This window comes from Chelon labrosus, assembly GCF_963514085.1.
Source record: "Chelon labrosus genome assembly, chromosome: 4".
Taxonomy (NCBI): Eukaryota; Metazoa; Chordata; class Actinopteri; order Mugiliformes; family Mugilidae; genus Chelon; species Chelon labrosus.
Genome location: NC_140340.1, coordinates 28,565,703 through 28,590,667, shown reverse-complemented (window position 1 = coordinate 28,590,667; position 24,965 = coordinate 28,565,703). Strand labels below are relative to the sequence as shown.

Genomic DNA, 24,965 nt, shown 5'->3' with positions numbered 1-24,965 from the left:
ATGTTGTACTTGTTAAGATTCACAGGTCACTTTCCGTCGGCCGTCGGAGAAACGTGTAACTACAATTCCCATCAGCCTTTCGTCCACTTATGATGCGTTTTCATTGGACCAATGAGCTCTGAGGATACTGCGGTGCCAGAGTGACCTTTATTGGAGTATTTTGACCACCGGCCGCTGTGGAGCGGCGACTCCAGCCGCTTTCACGTTTATGTTTCCCCGTGAGAACTGAGCTTTTATTATTAGCTCTTAAAAGTGTGGGAACGGACATCCGGCCGACAACATGGGGGGAAATGGAAGCACGGCGAGGAAAGTGTCATTCGGTCTGGACGAAGACGAGAAGGTCACAGTAATCGAAGGGGTGAAGGTATGAAACAGCCAGAGTTTAAATTAACTTGTTAGAAATAGCGACTAATGCAAATAACGTTTATGGGGTTTTATGGTTCGGTCTGTCAGACAGTAAGGTGGTCTGAAAGCCTAACAGGTCCCACGTCCTCAACTGAACCCGGTCATAACCCCCTCTGACCGTTATGTCCTGTGACAGGTATAATGTCAGCCTGCTACTCTTAAAATAACAGCTAGTCACAAAATGCTTGTAAACCCGATGTTTATACAGCATTAAGCTACACGTTGGCGAAACTACCTCAGCGAAATGTTAGCTAATATGCTATGACTTCAACATACTGTATATTCCTAATGTAACGCTACGTTACTTTCATAGACAGTACATTCAATGATATAGTAAAAGCAAACGGGACAAAACAGGTGTAGTTTCATACAGACTATTATCCAGTTTAAACCTGCTAACTGTACAGTAGGGGAATACACTCGCTTGCCAGTTCATTAGGTACACCAGTGAAAATGAACGCATTCCGGTATAACAGTGCTGCACGTGACTGTTACAGTGTTCAGGTTATGTTGGAACATCACCAGAAAGGTAGTGATTGGATGCAGTTTGTGGTGCTCTTTACAAAGTGTGACTAAAATGGGGCTGTCAAAATAATAGGTACAACACAATACAGTTCAACAGTACGACAAAACACAGTTGAATCAACAGCTCTCTCAGTTATTTGAAACCAATGCTGAAAACCATAACCTTCATTAAAATAAGATTTAGTGCAGGACTGTTTAGAATGCTTTCATTTCCTCTTGCGTACCCAATGAACTTGTAAGTGAGTGCAAATCAATAATGTACTGTAAAATAAGTGTTCGTCCATGTAGCCTGATAGCTGTCCCACCATTTAAAGTGGTCAGAGAGGTCAGGCACAGCCGTAGAGCAGCACATATTTTGGGTCTGGTAGGGACATATTAAGTGTACTAAGGACACTCCACTGGGTGATGGACTCCTTAAATGAACACCACAGTCAGCTGATACCTCAAAACCCCATGTCCTGTTTGTATATGTCTGTGTGAATGTTTTTCTTGTGACTGGAGCTTGTCAAAGACAATTTTCTGTAACCTTGTGTAACAGACAATAAAGTGTTATCTTATCTTATCTTATCTTATCTTAACTCATAAAGCTGTAATCTGCTATTGTTACCACGACGTTCTCCTGTTGTCCTGCAACATGCCTATGTTTATTCCCATAATCTTGTTCAGCTCTCTGAGGATGTTCTCCGCCGGATGCGGGAGTCTCAGGAGGCTGGCAGCAACAAGCCAGTCAGCCACAAACCAACAACAAGTAAGTTTCAGTCAAAGACGTTCCCTTTGTCACAGACTTCTCTTTGGTAGTCCCAGTATCTCAGCAGATATGTCCTCATGCAGCGATTGCTGAAAAAGTTTTTTTACATTGTCGTTAGGGAAAGGACAGAACACAGTAAGCATAAGCTGTATCAATGATGTGCTCTCATTTATTCGTATAATTAAACATAGAGTGTGTGTTTGTCTAGAGCTGTGCTGTATGTTTATTGTTTTTTTTGTAATTGCAATTGAATTAAGCCGTTGCTTACTGAAATCATTATGGTTTTATAGACAGTTTTCATGCCAATGATGAACCCAGTGGGTCATACTTTAACTCTTCTGCACACTCTGCAAGCTAATCCATATTGTAGTTGCCAATATATTTATGTTGTGTATTTTTATGTCCAAAACCAACAGGACCCTCCTCTGCAGAAATACAGGAAGAAATGCGTGAAAAGTAGGTACTCATAATGTCAAAATGTCCATGTCACTGTCCTTTTTAATTAATTCATTTGTTTACAATCTATCATTGTTTTTCATATTGAATGTTCACATTGTAAATATATTGGGTTTTCTATTCTGTACACATGCCATCTGTTGCGTTCCTACAGAGGAATCCCTTCTCTTCTGCACTTCCTGAGTTTTCAGCATCCTTTCAGTCTCCTTCTGAAAGGACCTGGATACAGTGCCTCGTATGCTGTACAGATTGTCCTTCTGAGACAAATTTGTGATATTAGGTTATATCAATAAAAATGTCCCGACTTGAGTTGTTACCCTGACATAATTAGATCAGGGATCCACTGTAACTTTTATTCACTTTTATGACAGTAAATTGATCATGGCAGACTTTAAATTCACACTTCCCTGAATGTGATAAAATATTATAAAGTGAGCTTGTGAGTGCAGCAAACTTAGATATACATAGCTTAGATTTTCCTATATGTACAGTAAATTGAGCCTTTTGTGTTGACATAGTCACACAATATCTAGGAGAGGTGGCAAGTATATAAAACAGCTGAGTTCTGTAGGACCATCCAATTGTGTGCAGAGCTATTACTTTCTCTGCATCAGTTGAAACCATAATAAAATCACAGTAGGGTGTTACCAGACTCATATTCTAATAAGAATAAATTTTACGGTTATATTTTAATTTGACTCCTTTGAACATTCGTGAGTCTTGTCCTTGCCATAATCTCCATTTAATTTCAGTCAAGAGTTCTTTTTTCATAGTTATTTTCTATGAGACAAAAAGCTGTGAGCCGGACTCAGTTTAAGAGTCAGATGATAACCCAGGTACTAGACATACAATGAAACAGTAACAATGGTAAAATAGATTAGAACTTCTTTCATAAGTAGCACATTTCCATTCTGCCTTTACCACAGTGCAGAAGTACACAATATGCAAAAACTATTTGTCTTCTGGAGACTTTGTCCACAGAATTTCAGGATTTTACAGAAACCATGATGTCTCTGACCTCGGTGGATGGCTTTCTGTGTCAACAAGCACTAGCATGTTGAGTAGACTTTCACTGGATAAATAAAGTGTTAAAGGTTAACAGATCTTATCTTCTCCTACTTTAGCTTTGAGCGTCAACAGGCCTTGGTGCAGGAGCAGTTGGCCAGACTGGCCCAGCGGGAGAAGGAGGCTGTAAAAGCCGCAGGCCTGGATGAGGTGACCCCCGCCCTCATCATGGAGAAAGGGAAGGCCCGTGAATCGCAAGAAAAGGCCAAGAGGCTGGTGAGTGATGCTTTCTGTGCAGATACGTTTACAACTTCATTCACTTGTCACTAAAGTTTCACTTTAATCACATTCATGTTATCTTATGCAGACATATTTTTAGACAATGAGGTTTAAAGTTTTAAAAATTGTTTGTCTGGGACATAATTCACCATTTTCTTATCAATTTTTGTAATTTATTGATGTCTGACAGGATGAGTTATTCACTAAAAGGATTGTTGTTAAATACATTTATGTCATATAAATAACACACTTCTTAAATATATATGTGTAGAAATACCAAATTGTATCAAACGGGCGAATGATTTGAACTTAATGACACAACTGATCATATACAGGCTGTATTTTTTGGCAAGATTAACAGTCTTCTTCTTAACAGCAACACTTTTGTAGTAACAAACAGCACCCTCTACTGTCCAGACTGTTAATGTCACTTCTGGACTGAAGCTAATATCATGTATAACTCTGGTGTCTGTTATGCAGAGGAGAAATCACAAAGGCATTTTTGCGGAAGCAGATTATGGACTATCATATAATGCCTCCTGCTGGTTGTTGCTCTGTTTAATGTTTACACATCTATTGTTTGCTCACTAATGTAGCATGGTGAGGTCTGAGTGCATTCCCTTTTTAGTTGTTTAGTTGTTGATTCTTAGTTTTTAAGGTTGTTTGTAGCGATTAAATATGATGGTGGCGTTTCAGTATGTGTACTTTATTAGAGCAACGTCCATAGCAGAAAAGACCTTCCCTTCCGCAACACTATGCAGTCTGATCCCCCCTGGCTTTCGGCAGTAGTCTGGCTTTTAAAGCGCAGTGTGATTGTTGACTACAGTGCCTGTGTTGATGGTCATGTAGACTCGGTGACACTTCTGCTTTTTCAAATGCGCTTGTAGACACATACTGTCGTTCATATTCAAATTGATGATGAGTAAATCAACTATGCTGTGCGTAGGAGTGAAACATTTTTATGGAAAATTAGGAAATGACTGTGTCACAAAAGCACATTCCAGTTTATTTTCTGTATGTGTGTGCGTGTACCTTGGAGGGGGAGTTTGTTTTATTAGCAGCGTGTATATTGATGAGCGATGAGCTGTTGCTAATCATTAAGTAGCTGTTCTCTCCTTGCTCTTTTTCACGTGCTTTGCTTTGATAAAGCTAAACAATGTGGATTTCCTACCATCCTTCCCTCTCTGTCTCTTTCTCCTCTCCAATTGATTCGTCCAGCAGTGTCTTTTTGGTGTGCCAGCCAGCTGTAATGAATACTGAATGAAGCTGCTGGCTTAGCTTACACTGATAGGGGCTCCAAGCATTTAATAATGTTGCATCCCAATGAGAAACTGAACACTCTTCCCTCAAAGCCTTGTTTTCTACTTTTTCTGTCATGACAAGTCAATACAGCGTATCTGTATGTGTGTGTGTTTAGCTGGTTATGGGTGCAAAGTAGAATTTTATCTGGATGTTTAAGTGAAGGGAGAGTTAGTTTTTTTGCTTCTTTGGGTGATGATAGAAATGAAGTAGATGCCTGTAGAGTGTGTTTGGAGAGAATTATGACTGTCATGGTTGATGTGACTCCCCCCCAGTTAGCCTGTCTGTTCTCACCTGTCCATCTTGTTCTGTCTCACCTCTGGCTGTCGACGCTTTCATTATTTCCCAGCTTGATTTCTGCCATGCCTAAAATGGGGCTCCTACTTAATTAACCAAAGGAAAAAAAAACAACAAGCAGACTTTAATCCTAAAATCATAAAGAAAATACTCCTGTTTTCATTGTGCTGCTTCACCTTTTAATGAGATTCAAAGAACTCATGAATCTGTTTTAAAAACTCCTCCAGTCACAAATGCTCAGCAGGTGGGCTTCCCCATTTTCTTAGCATTTTCCATCGACCTTGCATCCACCGGCAACAACACAGCTGGAGGCTTAGATTACACACTTCCCCAGCCCCCTCTCTTACCTTTACCTTCCCTATTCGCACAGGACTAGTTTTATCTGGGGACCTCCGGTAATTTGTAATAATAGCGGAGGTGGTCTGTGATCTTAAACCTGCGCGAATCGGCCATGTCCGTAATTTGTAAGTAAAAATGACATTGCAAATTACCAACCCTATTTCTCGTAACACAGAGGTTCTGTGATAATACTAATCCAGTGCGAATCGGCATCTCTGTGTTGTTTGTAGTTTGGGAGCTCATTCACTTCTCTGAGGAAAAGGCTGACACGTGCACACAGATCTCTGCTCACACATGCACACACACACACACACACTGCTGTGACACCTTTATAATACACAAACATACTGTATATAAAACGATCACCCCCCAGCCTATTTCCCAATGTGCACTGCTGGCTCCCCAGCACGCAGGCTGTGTGCTACTGTGGGGGTGAGAAGAAGGAAATGAGGGAGGTGGGAAGGCAATACCTGTCGAGGAGCTGAGCTGCTCTCCACACTGCTGCCTCAGGCTGCCTGTCACAAATACTCACATTAGCCATTTACCCCTGCCTCAGCACCAACCGCCACCACCGGGACTATTTGTGTGTGCGTGTATCTGTCCCTGTATCTATCATTGCATATGCATGTGTGTGCATTAAACTGGCTCTGTTGATTTACATCAGAGGAATGTCTGTGTGTGTATATACATGTTGTTTAGATATATCTGCTTGCAAGGCTCATTCACAGTTCAGTCAATGCTGTATTCTCAGGTTTGAAAGTTTTTTGTACTGTGGTATATTTTTGTTTGGAACAGCATTTACATTTGCATTTGTTGCACCTGACAGGGTTAACTCCCTCCACGTGTGCCATCATATTTCATATAGCTTATACTGTTTGTGCCTAGCTGTAATTCATGATGGACTACTGGCCTAGACACATCTTGCCTATATCTGGGCCAAAAGTTGCACTTGAGCACACGCTAAAATACAACTAGCACATACCTGCATAAGAGGAAATAACTCTCCATACCAGCAGGTGGCAGAAGGAAGAGTTTGGAAGCTAGGAAGAGCTAGAAACCGTCCGACAGATGAAAATTAGAAGATCATTCTGTGTGTGCCTCCCTGACTCTGTTGTTAGCTTACTTTTATTTCTTCCTTCTCCGCTCTCGTCTCTAATCCACTGCTGATCATACGTGCTCAGTCATCCGATGACCCGCAGCCAACTGTTGGCCATTGACAGCGTTGTTTCACAGTCATTGAAGAAATACCGGAGTGCTGCTGAAATCAGGGTGAATACCATCACCATAGCTAGATTAGATCTAATGATAGCAATGTTATAGTCAGCTTTTGAATAATTTGATTTGATTTTAGCTTGTTTTTTTGTTTTTTTTAACCACAAAAGTTCTGAATCATATTTACCCCTGTTTCTGATGATGTCCAACTTCTCACCCCACCTGCAAAGGTGTATATGTCTTGGCTTACACGGCGTGTCATCCTGTCTTATTCTGAGCCTATATTTAACAGCTACACCTTGAGTGAAGCCACAGAAGAGATGACAAGTTACATTAACACCTAGTCTCTTCTCCTCTCCTGTCTTTCATTAGCACCTCCTGTGTTTGTTTTTTTTCCCCTGCCTGTTCTCTCCACCTCAGAGGTGTCATTCCTCCCGCACATAAAATGCAATTAGTATGCACAGGTATTCACTGCTGAGAATCTCTCGCACACATGCAGGCTATAACAAGCATCTGCTTCAAACTATCTAATTTCTGAAACCTGATGAGAGGGAGGGTGTGAAAAATGGACTACCTGCGTGTGGGTCAAGGGTGAATGTAGTCTTGTGTATTTAAAGCTGTTTTGATCTGCTGTCTCCACGAGAGAAAAAAAAAATCTGTGATAAAGAACAAATTCAGTGGGTACAATTTATTTGAGCTGTTTAGTAAAATTCAAGAAATCCCTGTGCATACGGTTAAATAAAACAAGAAGAAAGAAGCAGTAAACATTAGAATAACACAGATACTGCACATGTAAATGTAACAGAAAACAAGGCAGGGTGAAGTACATGGGGAACAGCTGCCCATTTGCCTACTTTTGCAGAAACACAGGTATTCATACAGCTGACATAGTGATAGTTTAATCCAGTGTTACTGAAAGTTTCTATTGTATTATTGCATGCTGTAGTATTACATCTATAGATTATGAATCTCTGATTCAGTTGTCTTAATTCTAATCTACTCCGTCCAAGTTTATTAACTCTGGAAGCAATTTTCATGTCAGTTTTGCTGTGAACATTTTTTTTCTTCTGCCTTCCTCTTTATAGCCAATTTAAGCCCAGGAGTGACATTTCCTCTACTCCCACAAACTTCACATTAAATTTTGTGACAGGAAGGTCGAGTTGCCTCTGCCTTCAAGCGTGTCATGCTTTCCCAGTATTTCACACAATGCAAATGAGACAGAGTGTGCTTCAATTAAAGCTGTGCTACTGTAGGCTGTGACACGCTTTTTGCCAAAAGAAGTCAGAATCCTTTATTTCACAAATAAACAATGATATTTTGAGATGACTGCAAATGGCTTTGCAGTTTGAACTGAAATGTGTGAAAAGAGACGATGCACCCATTTGGTCATTCCTGATGTCCCTCTTCTCTTACACCACCTCCTTCCTTTAACACCCTCACCAGATTGCTGAAAATATATTTAAGGAGCAGACCGAGTAGCTCTGTAATGTCTTCCATATTATATGTCACTGGGCGGCACAGTGGCGTGGTGGTTAGCGCTGTTGCCTCACAGCAAGAAGGTTCCGGGTTCTGTGTGGAGTTTGCATTTTCTCCCTGTGTCTGCGTGGGTTCTCTACCGGTACTCCGGCTTCCTCCCACCATCCAAAGACATGCGGGTTAGGTTAATTGGGGATTCTAAATTAGTTAGACTGGTGATCCGTCCAGGGTGCACCCCGTCTCTCGCCCGATGACAGCTGGGATAGGCTCCAGCCCCCCCCCCCCCCCCCCCGCGCGCGACCCTTTCCTAATTGGAAAATTAAGCTTTAAGTATGATATCTTCAGTTTTTCAGGTGTAGTCAGAACCACATGACACTTCACCACATATTACTAGTAGTTGCATATTTTTGTTTTTTGATTTACAACACGATTCAACCTTATTTGGGTTATTTGGAACGCTGTAAATTGTCACTAGATGGCACTGTTGAAGCATGTTTGGCTAGCTGGGGCTTAAAAGGCAGGATGAACGCTTGCTCTGCACAGCAACATGTGCTTCTGGGCAGCATGTTCTTCCAGCATCTATTCCTCCTCTTCTGTCTCCTTTCTCTTTATCTGTCTTATGTGTGTGTGTGTGTGTGTGTGTGTGGGTGTGTGTGTGTGTGTGTGTGTGTGTGTGTGTGTGTGTGTGTGTGTGTGTGTGTGCACGTGTGTGTGTGTGTGTGCACGTGTGTGCACGTGTGTGAGTGATGACTCAGAGTGAAGCATTTGACACTGTCCAAAAGAAAGATGATGAAAACCAGGGTGAAAAGCCCAGCATTCATTAGAGTCGGACCTGAGATGACAAACACTCAGACCACAGCAGTTGATGCCACACATGTTAACAGCATTGCCCAGCTGCTGGGTGGAAATGCTGAGAAATGACACTTGACAAGGGTGCAAATGTTGTGTTTTGCACTGAATATGTGGCCTTTCAGTTACAAGATGTTCTCGCTAACCAGCAGGCTTGCCTCTGTTGCCTTAAAAACATTGGTCTGATCACTGGCTCTAATTCTCTGCAATAGATCACTGTATTGTTGTTTCAGCTCATTCCCTCATGTTTATTGACTTTTTTAATGTTTTAATTGAGTGTTTCCTTTATCTCTGAGTTCACATACTGTGTTGGCATTCTTAGAAAATATTCACTCGTCCCTCCTGAACCAGCCTGTGGCTACGTTATTCTGTCAATTCCAATCCCATCAGTTTGCTTTAGTGTCTGTGTTTTAGCACCAGATGTGTTAGTTCAGGCCGTTTTATTTTTCATTTGAACCAAGACGACAATTTATATCTCAAATAAGCACAGAGCTTTTTCACAGCAGACACTCTAGCACAGGTGTAGAGCCCTTAATGGAACCGAGCCATCATTATTACACCTGTGCTTTCCCTTCGGTGTAAATGTCTGTCGTGAAATAGGATGCTCTGCTGGTTTTCATCTAATAATAGGGCAACATTTTTGGGCAGATAACTTGGAAATACAAATGGCACTGCAACAAGACCTTTGAGGTTGTATGTGGTTGCTAGTACACAAAGTACACAAAGTAAAAATCCTCTTTAAGTAAGCATCCTCTTTTTGCACTTGACTAACCTGTGAGAGAGGACTGAAAGGTCTTTGTCGCTAATGTATGATTGTAGGCAATGGCTCAGGCAGAAAAGAACATGGAAGCATTAGCCCAGAGATGAGACAGGGAACTCAGAGGAACAGAAATGTGGTCAGGGAAGGACTGCAGGAGCTGAAAGGCAAAGAGAAAAGACCTGGAGAGTAGTGTAGTAATAGATTCAAATGTTTCAATCTGACTGTTGGCCAACTAAATAGCCAGCCCTGCTTGTTAGCTATAGACAGAAAGGAGGATGAAAAGAGAATAACTGAGAGATGAGGAAAAATAGATCAATAAAAAGAATTAATTGAAAAACAAGTTGGGGTTTGTCAGCGGAGCAAGAGAGGTGTACAGATTGCTGTGGTGTCGGTTTCTGAATCTGCGGGTGTGACGTACTGTGAAGGAGCACATATGCACACACGGATATAAACGCCGAATTTAATTCTCATAGAAACTGACTGAGTATAAAATACAACAGCCACTCAGACACATTCACACGCGGATAAACCACTTGTTATCAGCTAGCGTAATCACAGACTTGACATCTTTTCTGCATGTTAAAGCAGCTAAGCCCTTTGTGCACGCTCACGCACAGACACACACACACGTACAGCACCCCCATCGTCTCGAGCAGCGGTAATTGCTGACGAGCAGCGCGCTCACCGGATGAGGAGATTTTGATCGGTGCACGGCAGTGAGAGAGCGTCTCTCACAAATCCTGTCGGTTCAAAGGACAAATGTGTAGGAGTGGAATACCTCTCCCATCCGAGAGCAGTTGTGATGCAATGAGACAGCTGGACAAGACTGATTATCCTGAGGAAAAATAATGTTTCCCAGATGATTGTCTTCTTAGGAGAACAGATTGAATCATGTTGCAACAATCAAAGCAGGAGTCAAAGGTTTCTGAATTTTCAAGATTTCTTGTCCGTTAAGCAAATCGTGAGTCTGTTGTCGAAAATGAAGACTGCGGTGTTATGTAACTGCTTTGTGCAAAGGCCTCTTTGAAGAATATTATCAGTTTTTAACAATTTATCATTTTTCACACTCACATTTCATGTTTATCAAGGTAGAACTTCAGAGATGTATCTACTGTCACATACTTATTCTGCATATTACAATCTACTGAAACTGTCATTAATGCACATACTTAATTCTGTGTGCTATATATCATTTGTTAAACTATACCACTGCTCTCAACTATACATGTACTGTCTATATTCTGTAAATATCCTCTAAAGGATTTAGTTATAGTGTGTGCGTGTGTGTATATATATATATATACAGTATATACTGTGTATATATAAATATATATATATATATATATATATATATATATATACATATATATAGTGCGATGGCAGTCAACAAGGCGAATAACGGCCAATGCACAGCTGATAAAACTTTGCATTCCCAGAGATGCATAGTTTTACATATTAAAGAAATAATTAGTCTTCCATACTTTTCGGTAAAATATTAAACATTTATGGTTGACCAATACTGTTGCATATTTGGAGCACTGTATTACTTTCATCTTACTTTATGTGCTGAATAATGTGCAGTAAATTTTGACTCTTTTATTTGCCAGTGAACAATATAATTTACTGAAACAGATTTCTTTCCTTTATTTGTTTTCTTTTCTCATAGTTTAAACCTATCAAACAAAATGTCTAATACGTGACTTTTTTAACCTACCTGTGTTGCAAATGAATAGAAAAGACTGATGATTCCTAGGGCTACTGTTTCTCATCACTTTACTACCCAATCTTTCGATATACTCTCCAACAAAGCCTGTTTCTCTTACTCAAATGACATCACTATTTCTGCATCCTCTCTCTCTCTCTCTGCAGTGTCTTCTTTGCTATCTGTCTCTGTGACAATCTGGGGTGGCAAAGCAGGCGATGATGAAGTGTTAATTCATTTAACCTCCCTCGGCTATGTGATGAAAACACACATTTAATGAGCAAACAGCTAAACTAACCAATTCATGCCATCAGTGTTTCTACTGTACTGTGTGCGCATGCGTATGTGTTTGTGGGGTTTCTGTTGTGGGTGTATAAAGGTGTGCGCATCACCCACAGGTGTTAGTGTGATGATTCATGCATATGTATGTGTTATGTTCTCCCGACATGGGTCTGTGCATTTGGAGTGGATGTGTTAATAACCCTCTACCTCTGATGCAGGCACCCACAAAAGCCTCTGTAGGTGTTGCATTGGCAAATGATAACTAAAAACTAACTGCCATGGATTGAGATGAAAGCATTAACAACTTCAAACAGAAGTTAGAAAGCGTACTGTACTGTAATATTGTGCAGGTCTCTTTATGCTGTACTGAAGGGTGGACACCATGTTTTCTCTACCGCAAATATTTTTGCTTCATTCAGCTCTCATGCTGGTGATAGCAGCTGCTAAACTCCCTGTCATAGATACTTCCTGATCATGCTAGATTATACTGAAGAGGCCGCTTGGAGTTCCCCAAGTCTAGTTCATAATTCTGAATTTCAATCAAAGCAGATATGGTATGGTATGTCTGTGTCGCTCTGTAATCAACGCTAGTTAGCGGTGGGATTTCTATGCCACTGTGTTGGGCTGGTTTTCTCACGACAGCGGTGACCGGAACCGAGCGCAGTATATTGGAGTTGGAGCTAATAAATGAGGGACACAATTAATTACTTTTCACGGAAAAGAGAGAGGACGTCGTCAGCATAGATGGTGTGTAGAAGTCAGAATGAGGATGAATATCGTGTGCTAGTGCGGCCACTGAGAGACGTAGAGGAGAAGATGCATTTTGAACCAAAAGTAGTTACTGTGCTCTGCATCGACATGACGTGTAGTTACGTTTTTGGGAAGGTTCACATCAGGTTTCGGCACAGACTGCAGCGCTGAGTGCTGAGCTATGTCAGAAGTGGGGAGTGTAAGTTAAACTTTCGGCATGGCAGATTTTTTTGTGACTTTGCAAAGTAACTCTCTTGTCTATAGGCAATTTGAAATGTGTTCAGATTTTTACAGATCAAATGACAGTCATGTGTTTTAAATGCGTACACCCTTGGACTAGGGGCACCTAAGCGTCAACACATTGATGTAACACTCATCTGTGATAATGTGCATCAAGATAGCGCCAGTGTGTGACTTAACATAACAGCGGGTGCAAATGTTTTCACATGCATCTTACGTCTCTGGGGTGTGTTGCTTATTACTGGGTGGTTTTTATTTTGTCTGTTCTTGTGTGACAGTGCAGACAATGGTGCATTTTGAAAATCAAGGAGCCACACCTTACTTACTTACAAATAACGATAAACAAGTGAAAATCATTGTCTTAGTTTCTGTTCAAGCTTTGTTGTAGTAGCAGTTTATGTTTAATGGAAAAAGTGGAATAATTAATACAGAAAAAGATAAATGTGCTGAAGGCAGATTCCCACTAATTATTTTGAATCATTGGCCTGCTTCCTGTCAACAGGGAAAATGATAAGGGATAAGCAGCTATTCCGTGTATCTATCTCATCACTAATTAATCAAGTGACACTCTGGCCTTTGTTTATAGTCAAAACTGAACAACTGAGAATCTTTTCAATACATTATGGGTACTTGTCTGTAATATGGCAGCGCTGTAGAGAGTTTTAGCCAAGCACTGGCACTGACCAATTAAGAGTTGGGGTGAAAACAAAGTTGTACCAAATGAATTTAATACTGGCCCACATGTTCTTACTGTACTCATTTCCACTGAGATGTGACAGAAAGAAAGCTCTCAGTGATTTAGTTCTTATTCTCTGCACTCTGCCTGTATTTGTGTCTTTCTCCCTAATTAAAAAGCCAAATCAGGAGTTAAATTGTGCAAACTGTCTGCCAGTGACATTCTCCAGCCTAATCCTCATTTTAGCCCGCTTTCCTCTCCTCTCTCTCTCTTTCTTTCCTCTTCTGACTCCAAGTATAAAACCACACCAAAATCTTTTCTCCCCAAACACGTAGACTTATTCAGATGTACTATTTGCATAATTCAGTATTTACATAATTGATTTTCAAGGAAGCGTTTCTCACCATGTGAGGTGGTATTGGAGACCAAAAGGTCTCATCCTGTCATGCATGCGTGCATGCGCACACACACTAACACACACACAGTCTTAGTGAAGTGTCTCTGCCTCTGTTTTCTGTTTGCTGCTCCCACAGAGACATAGACTCTCGCACCATGTTACCAGACCGTTGAGATTGGAAGTCTAAATCAAGCATGAAGCGTTGCCAAGCTGCTGCATCTGGTGACCCCCGTGGTACACCCAGCAAACATAATTCAACTAAGCATAGATAATCACATGTATTGAGATTCATTGAACTGGTGTAGTTGTATATAAACGACATCATACATTTTATTTTGCTGATAAATTATTTGCCCCCTCTCACCTATAAATTTGATGTAGGAAGTTTCTAGCTCTGGATGGCATGAGCTGAATCTCTGGCTCAACCTTAACTCCAATTTGTTGTCATAAAATAGTACAATTTATCTCAAAATGCAATGTTGTTTCAGTATGGTGCACATTTTCAGAGTGTCTGTCCTTGTGCTTGGTTGCTCAAGTGAGCCACAACATTAAAACCACTGACAGGTCAAATAAATAACATTGACCATCTTGTGCAATGTCCTTAGGCATGCACCAGGCACCCATCCCATAGCTATGACACTCCTTGATGGCAGAAGCCATCCCCAGCAGGATGCAACCTGACACAGGCACACACACAAAAAATCAGTGCATAAATAGTTGTGTCAAAAATTAAAAAACAAAGAGAGCTTTAGTTCAAACCATGGTTCCATTTCTGCACAGCTGGCCAATCACAGCTGGAAAGTGGGTGTGGATGTCAAATAGTACGTTTCCAAAACTTAGAGAAATCATCAGCTATCTGGCCATGCAACAACCAGTCCTACTAGTATAGGAATAAAGCTGGTGTATATACCTCAGGCTTTGGAGTGAGGCAAACGGAGGGTTTGATTGTTGGCTGTTAAATTTGTAATTGTTGGTGTAAACCTTGGTGCATCCACTATCTACTGTTAAGTTGTGTCTCACTTGTAGTTTTACAGGCATTGGTTGTGTGTGGTTGTCATAGTTACCTGTAGTGTAGTGTACCCACACTGATTTTTATTTGCCATTTCTGTCTTCTGAGTGGACACAGTAAACTTTGTTATACTTTCACACCACATGAAATAGCTTAATCTAGGTAAAAATCCTGGGGAATGGGCTTTGGTCTAATAGGAATACTGTCCTGGCTGAGCTTTTGCTAGCTCGGTTGATCCAGACTCTTAATGTTAACATTGAGGTTGCTGACTGCTGGTCATCAGGGAAAAACAATGAGTGGAAGTACCTGAAATGCCATTCTCTGCAATGGCCCATGGACTGCAGCAAACAGCCTGGGTGTGTGTTTGTCTGCATCTGTATCTGTATCACAACAATCCCCTTCACCTCTCTCCTAAAGTCTGTCATCTATGGAAATGGGACCTCCACGCTCCTGTGAGCGCTCTGTCGGGGTCCACATATACACACACACACTCATACACACTCAGGCACAGATTCATTTTAGGGCCCGCCGCTGAAGAGCAGGGAGGTTAAACAGATGGCATCGGCTGTATCCGTTACACAGATTAACCAGTGCACACACACACAAATACACTCACACACACATGTATTCCTCAGCAACTGGCTTTGTGAGTTCACCTCATTTAACTGAATGCTGTTTTTATGAGGCATGGCAACATTAGAGCCACCTACTGCTCTAATCTATCCCTTTCTGTTCTGTGTCTAATACCAGACTGGGAACACTCCGTAGGAGAGGCAAGACACAGTATGCTGTCCTGCAAGTCTGTCTTAAAATCCTATAGCCGTATTGTGACATGTAGCATTTGCTGTCATATATATTTTTATGGCTACACTGAAGACTTATACCAGTCTGTAAATGATCACATAAACACAGATAATAAGAAGCTAGTCCTCAGTTCTGGCTGGCCCTACTAAGAGGTGTTGTAAAACAGGCAATAAACATACACACATACTGTGTAACATAACTGCCTTTTAAATATTATTGTGCAAGTTAAAACTTAACACTTTGAAACTACATTGTGACTGCCACTTCAAGATTTACCGAGCAATGATTTCACTGTCATCACAGTTGCGCGCCGTGATGTTTCAACTGTGTATTTTCAGCTTTTCAACTGAATTGAATGAATTAGTGAAGCGACCAATATTGGCCACGTAACGGTCATGTTGGACCGCAGAAATAGCTGCGGTTACATTGCATGTTCATTTTTATCTTTACTTAACATTTTATAACTTGAATACCATCTTCTCTTTTCTTTCTTGTCTGTTTTCTTAATGAGAATAGAGGTACTTCATCACATTCAAGACAGTGAGGAATAATAAGGCATATCAGTCAGGGCAGGGGGTGTGGATGCCACCAATGGCGGAGAGTAGAAAATTGAATTATTTATTTTTTTTATACTTCATTACCTTGGAAAACTAGCATGTTACTTGGTCACAGAAAACACGCTGGGAAATGTTGGATGTATTATGAGACTGTTAGAAGCCAAAATTACATCCCATACGACATCAGACATCTGGCAAATTGGGTTTTATAACTCACAAGTAATCCTCAGCCTGACATGGTGCAGCTTTGATTACTCTATAACACGTTGTACTAACCATGTTCCCCCTTGTTCCTCTTTGCTGTTCACATGTCTCCTACAGTTATCGCTTTCTCTTTGCTGCATGTTCTCCTATTCCCCACGTAATTTCTGGCTGTCCCTTTCCTTTATTCATCTTACCCCACCTCCCTTCTTCACAACCATAATATACTTGTCTTTTCTGCTCTTCCTCTTTATAACCATCTCTTCCGGTCCTGTGCTTTCCCGTACCCTCTAGTGTCTCACTAACCCCGGTTCCTTCTCTCCCTCGTAGCCAGCAGATTTGGATGCCTGGGTAAGCAACACTACCATTTCCAGAGCCGGCTTTTTTAACTTAGTTTTTCACGCTCTTCCTTCCTTCCTCCCTCTCCCTCCCTCTCTCTCTCTCTCTCTCTCCCTCTGCTCTATTCAAATGTCATGTTTTCATTGTGCGTTAAAGCGAGGCTGCGAGTGTGCTGCCGCCACCATTCCACACAACAACACTTTGGGAGGTATTCAGCTAGAAAATTACACATCATCTGTGCTGCCGGCAGAGGTGATTTTACACACAAACACACACATCCCTTAAGCATCAAACAGCCACTGTAGGAAGAAAAACCGCAGTGAGCACAATATAGGAATTTGCAGATGTGCTCTTCGGGGATGCTCGTGTCTGTGAAGTTAGGATAAGATTAGACTGGATTACATTACATGTAATGTCAATCACTGTGTGTCTGCACGCTTGTATCCACCATATCAGCAAAGAGTACAGGAGATTAGTAAATCAGACAAGAAAGATGTTGTACTGTCTGATCTATATCACTCTCACTAATTCACTACTTGGGTACAGTAATCAGTCATGTCTATATCATGGTATAGTGTGTGTATGTGCCTGGCTTATGTTTTCATAATACATACCTTTCTCCTCCAGTGCTACATAAATTCAGGCCCTATTTCTACATTATACTTCCTCATTCACAGCCAGATCCATTGTGTTCATGCACCATGTCGTGTTCATACTGCTGTAGCACTGCTTCACTCATTACCCATATTGCTCTGAAATAATGTGTGTTCATGAGTGCCCTTCATGAGCACTAATTGACAATCAGGCTCACATATGTCGACCTATACAGATTACATGAGTGCATGCTAGAAAGAATTCAACCTTCCCCCGCAAACCATCTCCATAGAAGTATCTATTTATAATATGATGCAATTCTGTCGTCATATGCAATTCAAATGTTGCAGCTGTTCCTCTTTGATGTGCTGCATACTCTTCACAGCGTGACCAAATCTTTGACAAATGTGTAAAGACCAAAATCCTCAACCAACCCCTAAGGTAGTTTGCGCAGCAGTTCAGTTCAGCTCACTGCCATTTCAGTTCAAACCAGTTTGTTCATTTCAATCGGTTTTGATACAGTACATGGGATGTGTTCCGAAAATAGAACTGATCTCGGTTGACATTTCTCAGTGATTGTCCATGCAAAAAAAAAAATTGTATTTCTTCTGTTCCCGGAGAACATTTTTGTTGTAACATCATTCAGTTATTTATGTTGTGACTGGATTTAAAATGAGGTGGATTAGTAATGCACACTGATACTGAGCACCAAACTCCTGGCACAGTGAAGAAGAATCACCAATGTGTTGTATAATGTATATGTACAGTCTGCTGCCTCATGCCTTCACTCTCTTTCTAACTTTGGTTCATGCACGTCTCTTTGTACTTTTGTTTTCCATCTTTCGCATTTGCAGCTCTGTTAAAGTTCCTCATTACTTTTCCTCTGTCTTCATTTATGATTTATTTGAATTCATATTTGCAAAAAAATATTCTTCTTAATCCAATTTTATGTAATGATATTAAACCAGTATAAGGTCTCTTCATTGCAAAAGTTGCATTAGCTCTTCCAGAAAGCAAAGTGCATGTCTTACTTCTAGCTGAACTGGCAACTTGTTTTTATGGTTTAACTTTTTGATGTTTGCCTCCTCTCTTCCTATGCTTGCATGCTGCTACAACATGCCCCAAACTATGGGTCTTCCTACGGCCTATCCGCCATCTTGCTGCCTTTCAAAGCTTGGCTCAGCGTGCTTAATAAAGCCTTTCACCTCATCCTAATGCCAGCGATGCCATGCCAACCGCTGCAACAGCTGTGCGAGTCTCATGCCGCCCGAGTAGTTTTGTAAGTTTCATTACATTACATGGACCCACCAGTGAATAGCTATTGTTTTGTGTTACTTTGTAGCATAGATGTTTCTTTACATATTATACCTCTTCATCAATCATTACACATTCATGCCATTATATACCCATAGAGTAGTGCATGGATGAGGCAACACAGGACAAATTCTGCTTTGGAAAAGATAAAAATGCAATTTTGTGCTATTACCGCACACTTAAAAGAAGGTATAATCATACTTATCATGGTGTCCCAAAATGTCTGTGTCGTTGAATCTGTTGTTTTGTTTGCTGGTGAAAATATATGTCTGACGCAGCCATTTAGTTTAGTTTGCATTTTTGTAGTAAAATTTGGAAAAGTGCATTTTAGAGGGGCAGTTCATTAGCTTATACATTAGAATAGAAACATTTCCCGTTACTGCTATGGGAAACGTAAGGGTCATCTGAAATGTAGAATCAGCACTTTCTCCCAAATATAATACTATGGTAACTATATAAGGTGATCATATGTATGTTCCATCGTGGAGTTATTTATACTGTAGTTTGTGATTTAAAAACCTGTGCATGGTGCTTATTGTTGTGCTTGAATAGGAAGTAGAGCTGATTGATACTTTCAGTTCTCTTTGATGTCATATGTGAGATGTGCATTCAGAGTTGTCTTCTGGCCTATATTTATCAGACGCCTGTCTTTTTGCCAGTGAATACAACAGGTGGCTTCTTTTCTTCAGCATTTACCATTGGCTGGTGCCACAAGCAAATGTGTGCTGCATGCTTATTAGGAAAGAACGTACATATGGTGTTTTAGCCCATTTAGCAGCAGTTTATCCCCTTCGTAACTGAATGTAAAATATAAAAAATGTTTTTGCTTCTGTGGCCTGATTTATTTCCTTCCTACCCTAATTTTCACAATATAATAATATAGTCAATATATAAATATACGCTTTATATAAATTTTATATAAATAAACAGCTGTTCTTTATAGCCTGGCTCTTTTTTTCATTGAAGCCACATTTTTAATGATTTTGTGTTTTTTTCTCTCTCTTTCTCAGGCCAAACAACTGGAGGCAAAAGAAAAGGAACTGGCCACCATATCCAGTTTCTACAAAGAGCAGTTAGAAATATTGGAGAAAAAGGTAAAGTCCACTTTCCATCATCTAAACATGTATACCATTTGAAGGATACTGCCAGAACTCTAAACTGTTAAAGTCTTTCTCTGTACTATGCGACATTAACTTACGTAAAGCAATCAGAATTTAAATCGTTTTTTAAATGATTTCTTTCTTTGGAGAGTTTTTTGTGAGCGAGGTGCTATGATGTGAAATTTGTGTCACATTTACCAGGAAGACATCCTGCAGGCTTTCAGTGGCAGCCTGCAGGATGTCTTCACACATTAGAAATATCAAAACAAATCTCAAAGTGACATATTACTCACTCTCCTCGGAGATTAAACTCTTGTTGAAATACAGGACACTCTTCCCTATCTTGAAAATGTCAAACCCACATACCAGTGTCAGTATGTGAATGTAAATGAATTGAATGTTTCAGCACGCAGATGAGAGTCACGACATGCTGTTGATGGAGCAGCACTCAGGAGAGATTTCACAGGCAGCTTCCATAGCCTATTGAAATGTGCTGTGCTTTTCTCATCACAGTGTCCTTTTACCAGCAACCATGTGTTTTGTTTTTTTTCACAAAATAGAACAAAATGAAAGTGCCTTGTTGGGTGCTTTTAAGAAATTATGTCCCATGTCCCCTTAACCTGAGCGCTAATGCTTTGTCGATACTGTACTCCCGGTAAAAGGCATTGGCTTGAAAAAGCTTGCTTGTGTTTTACAGAGTTAACTTGGACAGATTTGTTAAAGGACTTTGTGAGCACTGGCACTGGAGAGTAATTTGGAGGCAGGAAAGATGGCTCTTAGGGATGTGCAAAGGCTGGCAGAAAGGACAAGAAGCTTGAGAGTAAAACTACAGGATGAAATAAAACTAACCAGATTCCAGAGACCACAAGCAGAGCAAAGATGGCACAAATATATTCTTTTTTTGTCCAGGATATGTTGAAGTGAAGTTACAACTGAGTATACAGTAAAGTAATGAAAAGGTAACACGTAGACACACATACACTCACAGTCTTTTCCCCTCCCTTAACCAATACTCTGCTTCTCCTCTTACACCCACAGCTCTCCCTCAAATATTCACTAGACACTCTTTGGGACTTGACTCCCTCTCCAACCCTCCCCTCCGTCTCTCCCTCCCTGCGGCAGGGCCCATCAGGCAGACGGGGGACCTTATCTAGTCCCTGGCACTCGTCTCCTTTAGGCCTCTGAAAAAACCTTTTACATAGCCAAGTTAAATGGAAGGGCCCAGCACGCCATGCAGCAAGCAGCACATGCTGCAATGCTTGACGGAAGCGACTGATTGGCAGAAGAGTGCAGGATGCTCTATCTTTCTCTGCTTGCCGCTGCAGTCCATCTTTTTTTTTTTCCTCCCCTCACTTGCTTGCAGCTGACCTGCATGTGGATGAGGGAGTGAGAAAGGGGGACTGAGAGGGAAAGATAAAGAGGCTATATGGACTGTGCATTAAACAGTCTATCCTGAGCTGGCGTCCACCTTCCCCCTTCTCTTCCTTCCACTTCATTCATCCAGGCTTCCTTTTATGCCCCCCCCCCCCACCGTCTCCATTTCCCTGCCTATCTTTCTTCCTTTCCACTCTCTCATACCTGTTGCAGATTCCAGCTGGGTTGAAATAAATGGCCACTTAAATATTGAATTGCGACTGACACAGCTTATACACATAAATGCCAAGTGAAACGGTAATGTGTCTCACTTGAAACATAAATTACGATTTAAATCATGTCTTGAAGAATGCTTTCCATAGTTCTGCACTGACATGGATTCTGTTTGCACAATGCAGAGATTTTGAAGAGATGAAGGCCGTTGTTTGAATATTAGTCTTTGTTCTTATGCCACTGAGAATCTCATAGGCTGGAGCTTTTCCAGACAACTACATTGATTTTTGTTGGGAAATAAACACATGCACGAACAGACAGCAATGCACATGCAATTTTCCCATTTGGATGTTTTGATGATCTGAGCCAAACATTTAAGCCAAAGGTAAGAGGAGCTAGATTAGAAAGAAAATCCACTGGTAATTGATGTGTGATCTTCCCTTGAACCAACATTTTGCTTTGGCTTACCAGCAGTCTTCTCTAATTGACCAATGACCGTGTATATAAGTGTGCGTGTGTGTTTGTGGTTGATTACCTGTGTGAAAACACACACACACACACACACTCTAATGTCCAGTTTGCCTAAGGGATGAATGGTGATAACAGGCTATGTTTGTCTAAAGGCTGTGGATGCTGTTTGAGCCCACTACTGACACACAACTACTGACACACAAAGACAGCCTCTGTGTGTGTGTTTGTGTGGTTATTGTGACAGGTTTCTCTGTATGTTGGCATTTCAGAGTTGTCAAAGAGTCTCCAATCCGCTGCACAACTTTTAATTTCCGCTCTTCCTCACATACACGCATATTGTACATGTACTACGCACACAAAAAGACACATACAGACTGCAACACCCTTCTAAACATACCAGTACATCCTCTAATTCTCCTCTTTCTCAATTCTGTTCTCCCTCTTTCTCTCTCTCTCTCTCTCTCTCAATTATTTTTGGATGCCTCCCTAATCTCTCGGCAGTGTACAGTTGGAGTTTATCTGTCTTCTTGTGGTAACATACCCTATGACTCTGTAAACAAGTCTCGGTTTAAAATTCACCTCTTTTAATCCTCTCTTTCCTTCTTTGTCAACTTCTCCTTCCAAAAAAAAAAAATTTAATCCGCCTTCATCCGAGCCTGGAGCGTGAAACAACCCCTCCCTTGAAATCCTGACATCAGCCCATCTGAGTCCACAGCTCCTGGAGAGTGTGTTCAGACAAGTGTGCATGCAAGGATCCTCTGAACATAGCCCTTCACACACAAACAAAGATTTAGTCACACACCTGTATCTATGCAAGCTTATGCAGAAACACAGCACCCCGTGCACCCACAGTAATCCCCTCAATGAGCCTTTCCAACAACCCCAAAACCTCGTTCTCCCCATTGAGGGTTATCAACCCCTTTTCTGTCTCTCCACATTGGGCTTTTGTCCCCATGGGTGGAAATCACTGCGAAGAGCTCAGAGTGTGTATGCCAGTGATAATGGCACCACTTCTCTCGAGTCATGAGAGCTGTGCTAGGGCTGTTGCTTTGGGTCTGTTCTGTCAGTACACACAAAATAACATGTTGCTACACACAAACACGAAACAGTCTGACAGTCCCAGAAACATTTCAGCTCGATAAGCCGTACCTGCCAGTCGAAACATGGCCATCACACTTCCATTTTCTTAATTTTCCCCTTATTTTTTGGTTGCATTGGCATTGCCAGAGATATAATAGCTGTATTAGTAACTTCTAGTGCCCTATTTCTCACATAACCATCAAATAACCATTTTGTTAATCACCTTGGATAAAAACAGAGAGACGTTAGACTGTAAATGTACCTTTGAATGTGTGTGCTGTGATGCTTTAGCTGGAAATATGAGTTTCTTCCCATTTATTAAAATGTGACATTCCTGATCATTTATCAAACACACATGATTTACAAAGCATTATTTTCAGTGGATGGCTGCATTATAAGTAATTGCGTATTTGTTATTGCATGCCATTAAATCTTTGCAACTACCATGGTGCATTCCCTGGCCTGTTTATTTGTTTGGCTAATTCGGATTGGGAGCACTTTATTAACCACTCTCTGACCCCTCCAGAACGTTCATGTCTGTACTTAGGTAGCACACACCAATTGACCTTTCTCGCAGCCGACATTTAACAGTAAGGAAAGCACAGGTGCAAGTGTACTGCGACGCTTAATGGATCTGAGCCTTCATTAATTCCAGCTGTGTCAAAATCTCTGCCTGCTGTAGCTAGAAGTTCACTTTACCTTCAAACTATCTACTCGCTGTTTCCCTTGTTGGTGCTCTATGTCCTGCATAATCAGAGGCACCCATGGGCTTAAGCTCCTATGAAGCCTTTTTTTTTTTTTATCTTTGCTCGAGCACTGGATGTCCCACAAGGCATCTATAGACTTTCAAGTTTCAGCTCAGCTTTCCTCTGCTGAGTCTGCCCCCTGAGCCCTTGACCTCTGGCTAAAGGCTAAGCCACTAACATGTGGTTAACTTCTTTTCACATATTCCCAAGAAGCCAGCCAGTAAGTAGCCAGCCAAGTATGAGCTTCCCTCAAACAAGAAATGAGACTTGCTGTCTCTTAAATGTTTTTTTTAAACTGACAAATAAAGGTATTACAGGCAGTGGTTAATGCTTAGTAGATCAATGAAACATCTGAGCAAAGGTTCTGAGGACTTTAGCTGTCTTTTGTACCAAAGGTACACGATGCTTTGATGAAGCATACTTATAATCTCTGGAGACCCACTTTCAAGGTGTGATATTTAAGCCTAGCCCATACATTAGTTATGGGGAGACTTGGTGACAAGAAGAATCTAATCCTGAGTCCTGCATTAATCCAATACAGCACAGCGAGGAGGCAAAACTTGCAGGGATAAAGCCTATATTTGGCATTTCCACTTGCGAATTTCTGTCAAACAGCCCAAACCTGAACACGCACGCAAAACATTATGGATGAAAACTAAACTGTTCTGGAATTATTCTTTTATGCCCCAATGTACTTTGTCAACAGCTTGTTTCCATTTCCAGATTACTATCCACATTTCTGTCAAGTTTTAGTTTTTGATTCCTTATGTGTGGTTGTGGAAATTGTCTGTTTTCCTGGTTAAAAAGCAAATAAGGTATCTGTAGCATCATACTCCCATAACATTTTAGGACTTAGAATGGGTAGTTTAAGACAAAATGCTAAATATCGATGCATGTTTTTTTTTTTTAGTCCATGCTAACTTTTTCCTTGTTGCAACCAGTTGCTTACATTACTCACATTTCACCTGGGCTACTTCATCAGAGTAACACTTGAGTCAATGCTGTTTTCAACTGCACTCCTCCATCTGCTACTACTATCCTCATGACTTCCATTTTCTGTCTTTTCTTTAAAGAATGAAAGAAAGAAAATGATAGAGGGGAAAATTGTTACATTGCAGTGAATAACCGGAGATTAACTTAAAAATGGGTATGACATTACTTGAGTCTTCTCCAACACCAGACATTCAGATCAGGAATAGCATGTCTGCAGATCAGTTTGAAATAATGAGATATGAAAATGACTAGGGGGCACTGGAGGAGTAGAGGGCTAAGGATTGTGGGGGAGGTTTGTGTTTGATCCCATCTCTTCTCTTCTCAGTCACTTCAATTATCTTCCTCTCCTATCACTCCATCTATTGGGAATATAGGGAATAATTAAGTAAAAGCTTGAACGCTGCGTTTATTGGTTTAAAATGGTGATTACTGCGCAGTGAATGGGTATGAGAGGGTGGTGAGGGAGATTTGCT

At 40.9% G+C, this 24,965-nt stretch overlaps 1 protein-coding gene across 1 annotated transcript in view; it reads left to right on the top strand.

Annotated features, from left to right (window-relative positions):
- Positions 1–4: 4 nt before the first annotated feature.
- Positions 5–24,965, top strand: part of chchd6b (coiled-coil-helix-coiled-coil-helix domain containing 6b) — a 49,588-nt gene continuing 24,627 nt past the window's right edge. Inside the window, exons 1-5 of the mRNA XM_084543383.1 lie at positions 5–364; positions 1,597–1,678; positions 2,095–2,134; positions 3,259–3,415; positions 19,526–19,609. Coding sequence (XP_084399509.1) covers positions 281–364; positions 1,597–1,678; positions 2,095–2,134; positions 3,259–3,415; positions 19,526–19,609 — 447 coding nt within the window. The 5' untranslated portion in view covers positions 5–280. The remainder of the gene's footprint in view (positions 365–1,596; positions 1,679–2,094; positions 2,135–3,258; positions 3,416–19,525; positions 19,610–24,965) is intronic.